The sequence below is a fragment of the Gracilinanus agilis genome, chromosome 5, assembly GCF_016433145.1.
Source record: "Gracilinanus agilis isolate LMUSP501 chromosome 5, AgileGrace, whole genome shotgun sequence".
Lineage (NCBI taxonomy): Eukaryota > Metazoa > Chordata > Mammalia > Didelphimorphia > Didelphidae > Gracilinanus > Gracilinanus agilis.
The window spans coordinates 228,447,629-228,462,367 of NC_058134.1; the positions used below are offsets into that span (position 1 = coordinate 228,447,629).

Sequence of the window (14,739 nt, forward strand, 5' to 3'; positions counted from 1 at the left end):
AAGTAATGAGAAACCACTGAAAGTTCATGAGCTGGAGAGAGATATACTCATACTTCTTGCTGAGATGTTTAAGCTGGTTTGGAACCAAGAAAGACAGAGAACAACTAGATGCCTATTATAAGAGCTAAGGCAAGAGAGAAGAAGTTGAATCTCAGTTGGGGTCATGGGGAATAGAAAGGAAAGACTGTATACAACAGACATAGTGGAGCTTGAATGGGCAGGTTTCAATGACTGGATGAAGGGATTGAGGAAGAATGAAGAAAGCATTTATAAAGTGTTTACTATGGGGCAAAGCACAGTGCTAAGCAATAGGGAAGCAAATTGAAAAGTAAGAAAATTCCTATTCTCAAGGAATTTACGTTCTAATGGAAGAGGGAGAGTCAAAGATTTGAGATTCATCATTGGCAGTTGTTTTGTGCCTGACTAGGTTTATCTATTTTTTTTTTTTGGTCTCTAAATTTCAAAGAATTCAAAATACTTTAAAATTCTAAGGTAGGAACAAAAACCACCTGTACAGCCAGCAGCGGCATGCTTTGTGTACTCACCTATAACATGAACTTTGGCAGGCAGGGTTACAGTATAGGCATCAGGTGCAAATACATATTCACCTTCATCTTCAATGAGAGCACTGGCTATCACTAATTTGTGGATTCTGGGAAGACAAAAACATTCATTCATTCATTCAGCAACCATTTTTTTGGAAGAGATAGAGGAGCTCATAATCACTTCTCTTTGGTTTTCTTTATCACTGGTCTTTATCATTGGTCTGTCTGGTGCAATTTGTGAACTCTACTGGTGTGTTCCTGGGTGATCTGGGCTCCTCTAGGTCCTGGCAGCACCATCTTTGATGGAAGTTCCCTATGCAGCAACCATTGATTAGACACATTCTTTGGACAAAGCCTTGCGCTAGGTGTTGGATTATACATTTATTTATCAAGAGAGAAGATGAAAAGATAAAAGTCTCTCTCTCCACTTGGAGCTTATAATCTAACTCTAGCATCAAAGAAGAAGCAATAAGAACATAACAGAGGCACAGAGTGCTCTATGAAGTTAGAGAAAGGAGGCAGAATCTTTGATAGTGGTTTCTGTGGAGCTTTCATGGAGGCAGCATTTGGGCTAAGCCCTGAAGGATAGACTAGTACACATGGATGATCTCCATCTCCTTAGAGCCAAGGATTATAAACATTTGGCTATTATCTGATTGGCTGGTTTCAGCATGGGCATGTAACAGAATTTGGAACCTTGATTGTCCTATTTGACTGCCCATCCTCAGCCATAGCTTTGTATTATATATAATTCTTGGCCTCAGTGCCCTTAGCCAGATTGTTTTGTCAGCATGAATTTCATGTTTAGTTATTTTCTACTTCAATATTTCCATGGATTTATGCTCTCATAGATAATGGACATTCTCTATCGGTCCATAACACAACCCATCTGTACCTGCTACCTTTCAGTCTTTTCCATGTCCTTCCATAGTCCTTTAAAAAATAAATATACTCACAATATTGATTCTAAGATAGAAGGTAAGGGTTTAAATAAATAAATAAATGAACTCTTTCCTTTTGTCTTAGAATCTATATTAAGTATTGGTTCCAAGGCAGAAGAGTGGTAAAGGCTAGGCAATGGGGGATCAAGTGACTCACTCAGGGTCACACAGCTAGGAAGTATCAGAGGTCACATTTGAACCCACATTGAACTTCTGTCTGGCTCTCTATCCACATAACCATCTAGCTGCCCTCTTTCTACAGTCTTTCCATAAAGGATCTACCCAACTCCCTTCTGATAAATTGTCCTTTACTCAGTTTTTATTAGTTATGAAAAAATTAGCAAAAGATGGCCACTTCATAACTAGGAAGAATGGAACTAGGAAAATAGCTTGATAATATGACATCCATCTTTGATGGATCCCTGACTTCTTTGGTAAGTGATGAACCTCTTTGGACATTGCTGCCCAGGTACTTGGAAAACAGATAGAATCATGAAACACATTTCAGTAAAAGCCATTTTGGCTCAATAGGAACTTCAGAATATGTGCTTCACTGATATAAATTCTGAGAGTCCTGGCATAGCACACTGGACAAAATACTGTTTTGGGAGTCAGAGGACCTGGGTTCAAATCCTATGTTCATTTCTGTGAATCACAGGAAGAGGGTGCTAATGAAGGCTTGCCTTGGATTACTTACTTTCCTTTGTGTACGACCTTTAATCGTTCGCCTTCCTGAACTGGTAAGCCGTTCTTAGTCCATTTCCCTGATATGTTTTCAGAGATTTCACACTTCAAGCAGATTTCCTTTCCAAGTTTCACAGTTACGTCTGTTAAGGGCTGCAATATCTTCAGGGGTCTCACTAAGGAAATTGATAAAAGGGAGAAACGCTGTACTGAAACTGTGGACTGGTCATGATGGTGGGCATGACGGTAAACCCTCCCAGTGGCTCCGGTTTTGCATGGACACATCAGACAAGCCTAGATAGGGTTGGAACAACTATTATAAAATCATGATGGAAGCCTTGTTGTAGAGATTTCTTTTCAATAACTAGAATAATATGCATAAATATATATAATATGTTTCTTTATATGTATTATATATTATAAGGTATGTAATATATAATATATATATAAATATACATAACATGAGCTTAGAGAGATATGAGGAAATCCAAAGGCTGGCTCTTCCTGATGCAGTATAGAAATGTCTGTTAATCTCTCTTTTCTTCCCCTACCTCAATCTCAATGTGCAGATTCATCACCATCATCACTAGTTATCATGGTATCATACCATTAGTGTTCCACTGGGGCTGACCTTGGAATGGAAGCCGTGACTTTTCCCTAATACATGAATTCTCTTTCACACATGAACTCTCAGAGCATTCTCAACAAGACCTCCTGCCTAGAATGTGCCAGGGTTTTGTGCAAATCGAGTTCCATTTTTCTCAGCTCTGGATTTGAGGTCCACTAGCAGGGTTCTGACAGAGTGTTTATAACGTATTGCTCAATAGTTAATCGATGGGAAACTCAGGGATCCTATGCATCTAAGTAGAGTTTATAATACAATTAATTAGTTAAACTCCATTTAATGAACATGTACTAAGCATCTGGACAGCTAAGTAGCACAGTGGATAAAGTACTGGACCTGGAATCAAGAATACCTGAGTTCAAATTTAGCCTCAGATATTTACTAGCTATGTGACCCTGGGCAAGCCATTTCACCCTATTTGCCTCAGTTTCCTCATCTGTCAAATGAGCTGGAGAAGGAAATGGCAAACCACTCCAGTATCTTTGCCAAGAAAATCCCATATATAACAGAGGACGGGGGGGGGGGGGAGGGGGGGAAGGGAGGTCACAAAGAGTCAAAACACAATTAAACAACTGAAAATATCAAAATTTAAACTAGTTTGACCTCTCTCAACTTAAGCAGAAAATCAAGAGTTGGAAAATTGATATGATGATAGATTTACAGAAACCATCTAGTTTAACCCCTTCCTTTTAAAGGTGAGGAGATTGACCCCCAGGTAGGTGAATTACATGCCCATTGTCACACAGGTAGTTGTTCGGTGAGCTGGGATTTAAACTCAGGTCTTCTCAGTTCCAGATCCAACATTCTTTCTACTGTGCCATATTGCCTCAGTTTCTTATAATCAATACGTAGAAAAGTGAGAAACAATCTGGTCGTTAATATCTGAAGGGCAGTTTAGGAAGACTTACGGTCCACACTCAGCTTGCAGGAAGATTGTCCCCCTGTTGTCATGACAGAATATTCCGCACTGTCTGCCTTTGTGGCTCCCTCAATGATCAACGTGTGCTTCTTCCCCTCCACCTTCACCTTGTATCTAGACTTTGGACCAATGATAATCTCTTCACCATTCTTAAACCTTGATGAAAAATGAGAAAAATAAATTTCCACATCATGAATGAGGAACTCGAAATGCCCTGGTGGCTTGAACTACTCCTTCTGTCCCTAATAGAAAATCAGAATAATGTACTAAGGGAGAAAGACCATGTATCCCAAAGTGGTAGTGAGTGCTGAGCTTCATATCAGGAGAAATCTGGGTTTAAATCTGACCCTGGGCAAGTCAATCGACTTTTCTGAGCTTCTTTTCCCTAAACTGTATGATGGGGATAATCCTCTATGTAAGAGCTAAATCATACGGTTTTTAGGAACATCAAATGAGCATGTATATGGATGTATGCATAGAAATATGTAGAGATAATTTCACAAAACTTAGAGTGGAATGTAAATGTCAGCTGGATTTTATTTCTCTCTCTGTTTTGTTTGTTTGTTTTGGTCTAAGTCTGTGATTTCATTGCTGTAAGTAACTCCCAGTGAGGGAATCCTTTTCCTAAGACAAATTTGTGATCATTTTGCAACTCAGAGATTTCAAAAGTTGCCTGGAAGCATGAAGCACCATTAACTTAATGGAGCACCATTAAGTCTTTCTCAGGATCACACAGCCAGGAATGTGCTGGAGGCAAGATATGAAGGCAGGTCTTCTTGCCTTGGAGTTTAGTGCTTTATCCACTCTAGCATGCTGCCTCTCTTATTAAGAGAAAATAGTTCCACATAGTCACGCAGTTAGAAGGGACCTCAAAGGCCATCTAATCCAGCTTGACCCCCACCCACACCCCCGCCAAGAATCCCATGACAGCACAGCCAATACATTGTCATCCAGCCTTCCCTTAAAGACCTTTGATGAGTGAGTAGTGATAGTTTTGCAGAACAGTCCATCCTACTTATGGATAACTCCAAATATTGGAAGGTTTGTCTCGACCCCAAGCCTAATTTTCCACTTTGAAGCACATGCCCTGTGCTCCTGATTCTACCTTCTGGGACCAACCAGAACAAATCCAACAAATGACAGTTCTTCCAGTACTTGGAGATAGCTATAATGTGCCCCTTGGATTTGGCTAGAAGTTGAAAAGAGACCCATTTAGGCATGGTGTTAAGGAAATTTGTGTCACTATGGAACGGTCTGCCCAGAAAGGGATAGAGTTCTTCTTCCTTGGTAGATCTTCCAGTAGAGATGACCATTTGTTGGGTGTGCTACAATGGGAATTCCTTTGGTGTATGATGGCCCAGGGCTAGATAGACACTGAGGTCTTCAAATTCTCAGATTCTATGATTTTTTTTTTTAAACTAATACCTTCCCTCTTAGAATCAACACAGTGTATTGGTTCCAAGGCAGAAGAGTGGTAAGAGGTAGGCAATGGGGGTGAAGTGACTTGCCCAGGGTCACACAGCTGGGAAGTGTCTGAGGTCAGATTTGAACCAGGACCTCCCATCTCTGGGCCTGGCTCTCCATCCATTGAGCCACCCAGTTGTCCCTGATTCTATGATTTTTTTATTGTCATTTTTTAAATTAAAATTGTTCATTACATGTAGATACAATTTTTTTTAAACCCATACCTTCCATCTTGGAGTCAATACTGTGTACTGGCTCCAAGGCAGAAGAGTGGTAAGGGCTAGGCAATGGGGGTTAAATGACTTGCCCAGGGTCACACAGCTAGGAAGTGTCTGAGGTCAAATTTGAACCCAGGACCCTCCTGTCTCTAGGCCTGGCTCTCAATCCACTGAGCTACCCATCTGCCCCTGTAGATACAATTTTTAGTAATTGTTTTCTGACATTTTGTCATCCATATTCTCTCCTTCCCTCTCTTCCCCCCACCCCAAGACAGTAGGCCATCTGATATACAACACATATTTCCATGTTCATCATCTTGTGAAAGAACACACATATCACTTAGACTAGAAAAAAGCTCATGAAGGAAATGAAGAGAAAAATGGAATGCTTCTATCTGCATTCAGACTCCATCATTTCCTTCTGTGGTGGTGGATGGCCTCCTCCTTCATGAGTCCCTCGAGCTGTCGTGGATCCTGGCCTTGCTAATAATAGCTAAGTCATTCACAGAGGATCACCTTACATGATTGCTGTTACTCTGCGCAATATTCTGGTCCTGCTCGCTTCCATTTCTGTGATTCTTCAGACTGAACCCCCTTAATTCCTTCCTTCAACAAGTGGTGGCAAAGTTCTCCCTTCCTTGGGATGCCCTCTGGCTTATCAGCGACCCATCTTAAAGCAGGACAGCCAGAGCTGAGCACGATAGTCCAAAGGCTAAGGGATTTAGGCAGAGGATGGCAGGACGATCGCCTCCTCGTTCCCAGACGCTTCCTATCCACTGAGCCACCTGGCTGTCCTTCCTTCTATTTATTACATTTTCGCAAAGGACAGTGGTGGGACCCCTTTTAAATAAAGACTTAGACTCGGATGCATCTATTCTAAAGGATTCCTTTTATACCATTTATGCTACTTGGGAACAAAACATGTTAGCTTCAGGATTCAATTCTGCAGTATAAGCACAGAAGAAAGTGCTTTTCTCTCTCCCAAGTGCGACGATCATTTCCATATACAAAGATGCTTCTGACAACTTTTGATTGCCCATCTACCTAGACCTGACATACTCCGATTGAGACTGGTCCTGGGAATTAAATTTCCCAATCACTATTTTAATAAGTCATTTTTTGGCATGTTAGCAAAAAAGACCCAGTATGGGAGGTATAAAGAAATCCCTCATTGGGCCAGGGCTGAGAGATTTTATGAAGTGGGTTAGTTTCCCAAGAGGGCTTCTGAGCCAAGGGCTGTGTTTGTTTTCCTATTTTTTTTTGCCCATTTGAAAATGGACAGACCCAATAGGTGGCAGAAAATCTGCTTACCACTTCACGTTGGCATCATCCTCAGTCACTTCACACTCCAGCTCTATTCTTTCTCCGCAGTAGGCATTGGTGTCTTCCAGCTGTTTGGTCACCATTATGGGGGGCTCTAGTTTGAGGAACAAATGAACTAAAGTCATCAAAGGCCCAGGCCACCTGAAGAACATGACCCCCCTCCCCCTGATCTCTTTAGTGCAGCAGTGGCTCTTCCTTTGAGTTGGTGTGGGCTTATGTGGGAATAGAGAGATGAACTGGGCTGAGATATAATATAAACTCTGATTTAATTGATGGAGGGAACTTCCAGTGAGAAATTCCCTTTACCAGTGCAAGTCAGAACCTTAGTTTTAGAAAAGTGCCTAGAGCTTGAGAGATTACACTATGTGTCTAGGATCACAAAGCCTGTTTGTATCAGAGAAAAGATTTGAATCCAGGTTTTCTTGACTAAAATAAAGAAAAAAAGAAGAGTTTCCTAGTGTCCCCAAAGGGACTTTTCTATTTCCGATGAAGGAAAGAATCTATAAAATTCAATGGAAGCCACTTATTTCTAGATCAGGGGGTCTTCATCCTTTCTCTTGTCCTGGAGGCCTCAGGTAATATGGGGAGCACAGAGACTCTTCTCAGAATTATGGTTTTTAAAGGCAGAAAAGAAACTACATTGGATTAAGAAGGAAACCAAAGCTTAGTGAAAATAAAGATGTGATTCCCTCTGCCACCCCCCCCACCCCCCATCTAGGTTGATGGCCTCTCTGAAATCTATTCAAGGCTCCAGGTTAAAAACTTCTGTTCTAGATGGATGGTACAGGTCTGGAGTTTAAGAGAATAGAGATTGTATTCACCCTGGAAACAGGGTTCAAATATATAAATAGTCTCTTGGCAAATGACAGTCTTCTAGAAGCTTCTCTGTTATACTGGGTCCATCCATTATCTCTCAATAAATTTGGATGTGAAGGAAAGTAAGCTCAGGGTGGATGGCCAGATTTTTGTGGTATGAATGAATAAGAGGTCTATGGGTCTACTAGAGTTGGAAGGACTGTCAGAGACCATCTAATCTACTCCTCTCCTTTTACAAAGGAGGAAACTGAGGCTCAGGAGGATAAAGTGACTATATCACATAGATAGTGAATGGGCAGAATGAGGATTTGAACCCAGGTCCTTTGACTCCAAATCAAGTTATCAATTCACAGCACCATGCTCCTCCTGTGGTCCATATCATTAAGTCACAGCTGAAAATTTGTGGATCTTTTTTTTTAACCTACTATCACTTTTTGAGTTTGAGAACCAAGGGCAGCAGACATACTTGATCAGCAATGTTTATAAATCTTTCAGACTGCACTCACCTATATACTTACTAGAGTGACCTATATACTTACTAGATACTGGATCCATTTCTGGGTGAGGACAGAAGTAATACCCAATACAAACAGTTTTGGGAGATGAGATTACATTTGCTCTGGGAACCCAAGGGCTTGTTTTATCATGCTGAAATGCAATCACCTTTCTATGTCACATTTTAATAATAATCTTTGCTCTCTTTAGAGCAAAACTTTAACTCCTTTCCTATATTTTTTTTCATTCTTCAAATAATGTTTTTATTTTTTGTTTTTTAATTGAAAAATTATATTTAATTAATTGATTTAGATAATTTTTCCATGATTCCACAATTCTTGTCCTTTCCCTGCCCTGATCCCACCCCCCTCCCATAGACAAAAAGCAATTCCACTGGGTTTTACATGTGTCATTGATCAAGACCTCTTTCCATATTATTAATATTTGCATTAGGGTGATCGTTTAGGTAACTCCTTTCCTTTAAAGATCAAATAGTTTGTTTTCAAAACCGAGTTCCTTATTGAAGTAAACTCTTAAATGATCAAACTTTGTGATTAAGATATCTTAATTTTTAGAATTTCCTGTTGGAATGTGAAGGAGTTTGGGTCCTCTTCTCTGCTAGACCATTCTCTAGAGCAACGGTCGGCAACCTTTTTGGCCATGAGAGCCATAAACGTGTGTGGAAGGAGGAGGATGGAGGTGGAAGGTGCTGGAATATGGGACTGGGGGCTGAAGGGCCCCCTGGGGCACATCCTGGGGCTCTGTCCGGACTGGTAGGTCCTGAGGTGGAGCCAGATATGGCTCGAGAGCCATATGTTGCTGACCCCTGCTCTGGAGATACTCCTGAACTCTTGGCTTTGGGCTGTAGATGGGGAGTAGGGAATAACTATGAGAAGCAGAGGGGATGGTGAAGAGGCAGTGGTTGAAAATGAAGAAATGCAAGAAGGACATTAGCCAACAGGTGTTCCAACAGGCCAGAGTAGTGTCACCCAACATTTTTTAGGGAGCAAAGATCCAGAGGACACCTGAGTCAATTCCTCAAACTGGCACCAGCAGGCTTTCTTGTAGCCTATATACTCTTTTAATATCCTGGCTTCTAAAATTAGTGCCGGTGCTTTCAGGACATAATGAGGCAAAGTAGTGGCTTGAAGAAGGAATTCTCAGGTCATTAACCCAAGCAGAGAAAGAAGCAGCTGCTTTAAAATAGAAAAAAAAATACCCCAAGAAATGTGATTTGAGTAATTTTACCTCTTACAAAGAGTTCTGTAGAGCATTTCTCATCCCCAGCTGTCACATAATATTCAGAATCATCCGTCATCTGGCAGTTATTGATAAACATGATTCTCTGGTTTCCTTTGTGCTCAAAGATGTATCTGTTTTAAACAGGAACAGGGGAAATCTCATGTTAGTTGAAATGAACTTTGTTTTGTTCTGACTCAAAATAGTGATAAAAAAAATAAATTAATGAGTGTGAGCTTCTTAAATTCAACAACCTTGGGCCCTGAAGTCTAGCCTATTTTATTAGCTTTCTGTTTGTGGCATGAATTCTGCATAATGCTCAGAGATAATGAAAATTTTCATCTGGGTCCTGCCTTCACTGACAGGAAACTCATTATCCTGTAAGATCAATTCAGCCCTGAAACTCCCAACTCACTCCTGGGGCTTCTCCCTCTCATCCCAGGGTGCAGAGCTCCTTCCAGAACCTCCATTAAAGGAAGCACCCAAGCCAGACAATTTTTTCCCTTCCCATCTGGCTGCAACCTCTTGGACTTCTCCATCACATTCTCATGCCCAGGATCTTCCCTCTCCTCTACCAGCCTTTAGCTTCCCTCGTTGGATTGTAAGTGCCTTTGAGCTTCCTTTTGTATTTGCAATCCCAGCTTTTAGCACAGCTCCTGGCACATGCTAAGCACTTAATAAATGTTTCTTGAGTGATTAACAAGTTTTAGAAGGTTGTCTGAGGCTCAGCCAAAGTTAAAAGACTTGTCTGTGGTCATACAGTCAGAATACTTTGGAGGCCGGATTTGAATCTAGTTCTTCCTGACTCTAAGGCTAGAACTTGACCTATTTTCTGGGATCATGACTGACTCACTCTGATTTTTATGTAGCATCTCACCTTTTTCCTTCTCGTAGTGGACAAATTCTTTATTTTGTTACTTACTTTTTGGATAGGGTCCACGTGAAATTTTACTGGTATAGGGACTACCTTTTTGCCCATTTATTTTTTCTCTGCCTCTTCTAGTTACAGAGAACCACTCGGGGCATGGTGAGGCTGGGCGACTTGTCCAGAATCACACAGCATGTGTCAGAGGCAGGACATGAAGGCAGGTCTTCCTGACCTTCCACACCAAGAGACCTCTACTTCTATGACATGCCTAATGGCATCAATTGAAGGAGCTGATTGTTAGAAGAGCTCTCCAAGTGGATTCTGATGTTGTGAAGACTGAGAAAGCTTTTTAAAGAATAAGACTGAAGAGTGAGAACTTCAGCCAGCATCGATATAGTTTGCGCACATGACACCATAATTTCAAATATTTCAAAATACTTGGCTGAAATGTCCATTTCTTTAACCATACCTTTTGGCAATGTACAGTCACAACAAAAGAATGCCTATCCGCCAATAACAAGTCTGTGTAAGGTCGAATTATTGTTTTACTTATAGGTTGCCTTGCACCAAGACCAGGATTCAGATCATAATTCTGTCACAATACTTGGGTGATCTTGGGCAAGGGACTTCAAACCTCTTTATCCCAGTTTCCTTATCTGTAAAATGGCCTCAGAGGTTCGCCCCTCCTCACCCCCAGGTCCAAATGTAGGATCCTATCAATATCCATTAATTCAACACTTACTTTGTACTGGGTCGGATTTCTTGTCCATTTTTATACCATTTCACTTCTAACTTTGGGTCTGCCAGTTCCACCACAAATCTGACTTTACCACCTTTGTCTACCTGGTAGGCAGGATCAAGAATTTTTGAAAAAGCTGGAAGGAAAGGAAGAAGGAAGATTATTTTTTTAAAGTGCAAGGACCAAGAATTTAAATAATAAAAACAGGTAGATTTATTTATTTATTTATTTTTAAGCCCTTAACTTCTGTGTACTGGCTCTTTCGTGGAAGAGTGGTAAGGGTAGGCAATGGGGGTCAAGTGACTTGCCCAGGGTCACACAGCTGGGAAGTGTCTGAGGCCAGATTTGAACCCAGGACCTCCCGTCTCTAGGCCTGGCTCTCAATGACAGGTAGATTTATTAACTATTCAACAACAGTGTCTACAAATGGAACGATAAGAGGAGAGTTTATTTTCTGCATCCTTTATACTCAATAGTCAAATCTTAAAATGAGACTTTAGATCCTGAATCATTTTGTGTATGCAATGTAGATACACTTTAAAAAACTGAAGCTTGAAAAAGAAATAATATTCCTTAAAAAAAAAAAAACCCTTACCTTCTGTCCCAGTATCAACTCTGGGACAGAAGGGCAAGGACTAGGCAATCAAGATCAAAGGACTTGCCCAGGGTCACATAGCTAGGAAGGGTCCAAAGCCAGATTTGAATGAGATCCTCCTGACTCCAAGCCTGGTGGTCTATCCACTGTGTGACCTAGTTGTTCCCAGAAACAATATTCTTTTAAAATGGCAAAATAAGGGAAGCAACCCTTCTCGATGGTCTTGCTATTCTGCTTTGAAGTGAGAGCACTAAATCCCTACTAAAATAATTAGTATGGTTTTGCACTTTCTATATAAGAAACATCATTTTCCAGAGCCTCACATGGAGATGGACTCTATCAGCATGCCATATAGAGGTTTGGACTTGGAGCCAGCAAAATCTTGGTTCAGATCTTGTCGTGGACACTTATTAGCTGTGAGATCCTGAGCAAATTATTCTCTGAACTTTAATTTCCTCGCTAGTATTCTAGATCATAGATCTAGCGTTGGAAGGGTGCTCAGAGGTCATCATCCAACCCTCTCACTTTCCAGATGAGACACCTATCATCCCAAGAGGTTGAGTGACTTTCCCAAGGTCACACAGATAGCATCAGAAGAGATTGGAACCTGGGGTCTCTCACTCCAAAGTTAGAGTTCTTTCTATTGGAATGTGCTGGTACAGCATAAATAAACGCTATTGGCATGACCTTCCTCTTAAAGCATAATTGGATGGGATCAATGTTGTGACTTTAAATTCTTAAAGCATAATTGGATGGGATCTATGTTGTGACTTTAAATTCTTAAAGTAAGTTCTGAATTAACAGGACAAGAATTGTGACTATTCACCCCGGGAAAATCATATGAAAACAGTCCACCATGACATTTTCAGGAGCTAATGAAGATTTCAGTGTTAATTTTCTCCTCTCTCCTACTGTCCATCAGCTCTGAATTTTATTTGCACCTGGTTACTTGGTGTAACATTTTGATTTTGATGAAAAAAAAACATCAAATAAATAAAACCTTGTGGGGGGAAGGTATTTGTTTAAGTTTCCACCACTGCCATACCTGCACTCTTCTTCTCCACTCTCCGCATGCGCTTCAGACGCTTGAGCATGCCTCTCAGATCAGTGATGCCATACTGGAAGGCAATCTTCTCATATTCATTGGGATTGGCATTCTTCAGAAGCTCCCACACATCTATTTCTGGTTCTTCTTCCTGCTGTTTGACTTCCCTGTTGAGGGCAAAAGGCGTTAGGGAGCCGGGCAAGAGCGGCTGCCCTGTCCCATCAAGAGGGATGGACTGAGATGGACATTGACAGATAAGACACCTTAATTCTCACTGACAGTCTGAGGAGCTAAAGCAAATGGTTGGTCTCATTGTCTTCAAATTAAATTTTAAGGGGGCTTCCAGACCATAGAAACATAATCACTTATTGAAAAGAACATTTTAGCTTTTGTTGTCAAAATTTCCTTTTTTGAAACAGCAAGAAATAGTGCTTTTTAAAAAACAAATATTATAGCCTTGTTTTTATTTTTTCCTTCTCTCTCACTTTTAAAAGTGAGATGATATCTAATTGTGATGATATTTGATTAGATCATGAGTTTCAGGGATACACCAGGAGAGTGGAAATGTTCATATTTAGATAATGAACTCATTAAAAATGAATTTATTATTGGAGGATTTTGATGTGAACAGAGAATAAAGGAAAATAAGTACTATTCATGAGAGGCAGGGTGGTATAATGGCTAGAGGACTAGCCCAAGAGTCAGGAAGACCCCAGCTCAAGGCATTTATCTGATTCAAGTTGGCTATGTGACTCTAGGCAAGTTACTTAGTCTCATAGTGCCCTAGAAGACCCTCTAAGACTATGCCTTGCAGAGTAGGTTCTGCTTTACAATGAAATCAAAGGTCTAGCCCCTACCATATAGGTATGTGTGTTTATATAGATGTGTGTTCAAGGGTACATATAGATAGTATTTATAAATGTTTTTCTATAAAACTCTTGGATTTAAACCATTTGTTTGGTAAAAACAGGTTCAAAAATCAAATACGTAATCATTTTGAGAAATTATGGACAGCCCACTTGTTCTTCTGTTTTCCATATAATGTTAAAAGATCTAGAAGATGGTCCTCAACACATTGGGTAGATCGTTGTAATGAACTAATGGAAGTGTATTGAGAAGAACAGCATTAGATGGGCAGGCTTGGGGAGAGCTTCCACTTGATAAGATGGAAGAGTCATTAAAATATCAAAGCATCAAAGTGAATACACTTTAACCAAGTTGATGGGTTTCTCTTCATTGAACATTTCAAATTGTTTTTCTAATGGCTACACTAACATTTTTGGTGTGCTTGATTTTTATTATTGATGGGAATGCGCCCTGGAGGATGCATTTCCCTAAAAGGGATGAGGAACACAAGAAGATAAAATTGAAAGTTTCCGTTACCATCATGGCCCGTGAAGCTACCATTCTCTTGGAGGTTCATGACCAACTATGAAAGTAACTTTTTGACGTGGACACATCAGTGACCGTGAAAGATCAGAAGGTTTCTAGTGAACCTTTGGTCACTGATAAAAGAACTCCTTCAACTATGTAATGGACAAGTCTACAAGCTGCCCATATATAGAGACCAACAAAACTGAACCCTGGCTCAAGATAGAGCGCATTTCAGCATTTTCTTCTGTGACTTTTATGCTGCTTCATTTTACTTTAAAATTTTTGGCTACTTACTGTGAATCCTGTTGGTTTAGATGAGACTCTTCCTACTTGAAATCTAATCAAAGCAGCATGGAAACCAATATAAAAACTGAGAGATGGTCCTACATTATTAGCCATATCAATTTCTCACAGACCAATATCCTAAACCTTGTATTTGGGGTTATTAGAACGTGGTGTTCCTTTAACGACTCTTCTGACTTTCCTTCTGCTAGGCTTGAGTTTCAGCCCAGTCACTAAGTAGACCAGGGAAAGAATGCTGCTATAAATTTCTGGCAAAACAGAATGCAGCAGATAAATTCCTGGTATTCATTAGGTCAATTTCCCAATGGGGCAGCTCTGCCTCTGGAAGTTTAGAAATGACTTGGACAGGGCGATGTAAAAATGTGTCCCTCAAGGCCAGAGCCCTTATATTCAGCTTACTGAAACAATGGCTTTAGCCCCTAAATTGACCAAGGGAAACTCGAAAGCTTAATGAGAAATTGTTTTGAGGTTGGAACATTGGTAATCGTTCAAAAGATTTCTGAGATCTATCACCTGTAAGCAGTCTTTGCCACAAACCCATCCTCT

The 14,739-nt window shown here is 40.5% G+C and overlaps 1 protein-coding gene across 1 annotated transcript in view; it reads right to left on the minus strand.

Annotated features, from left to right (window-relative positions):
- MYBPC1 (myosin binding protein C1) overlaps window positions 1–14,739 on the minus strand; it is a 76,542-nt gene that overhangs the window by 37,986 nt on the left and 23,817 nt on the right. Inside the window, exons 10-16 of the mRNA XM_044679150.1 lie at window positions 12,517–12,683; window positions 10,880–11,012; window positions 9,279–9,403; window positions 6,708–6,813; window positions 3,704–3,870; window positions 2,184–2,346; window positions 546–652 (exon numbers count right to left, since the gene is read on the minus strand). Of these exons, the coding sequence (XP_044535085.1) occupies window positions 546–652; window positions 2,184–2,346; window positions 3,704–3,870; window positions 6,708–6,813; window positions 9,279–9,403; window positions 10,880–11,012; window positions 12,517–12,683 (968 nt within the window). The remainder of the gene's footprint in view (window positions 1–545; window positions 653–2,183; window positions 2,347–3,703; window positions 3,871–6,707; window positions 6,814–9,278; window positions 9,404–10,879; window positions 11,013–12,516; window positions 12,684–14,739) is intronic.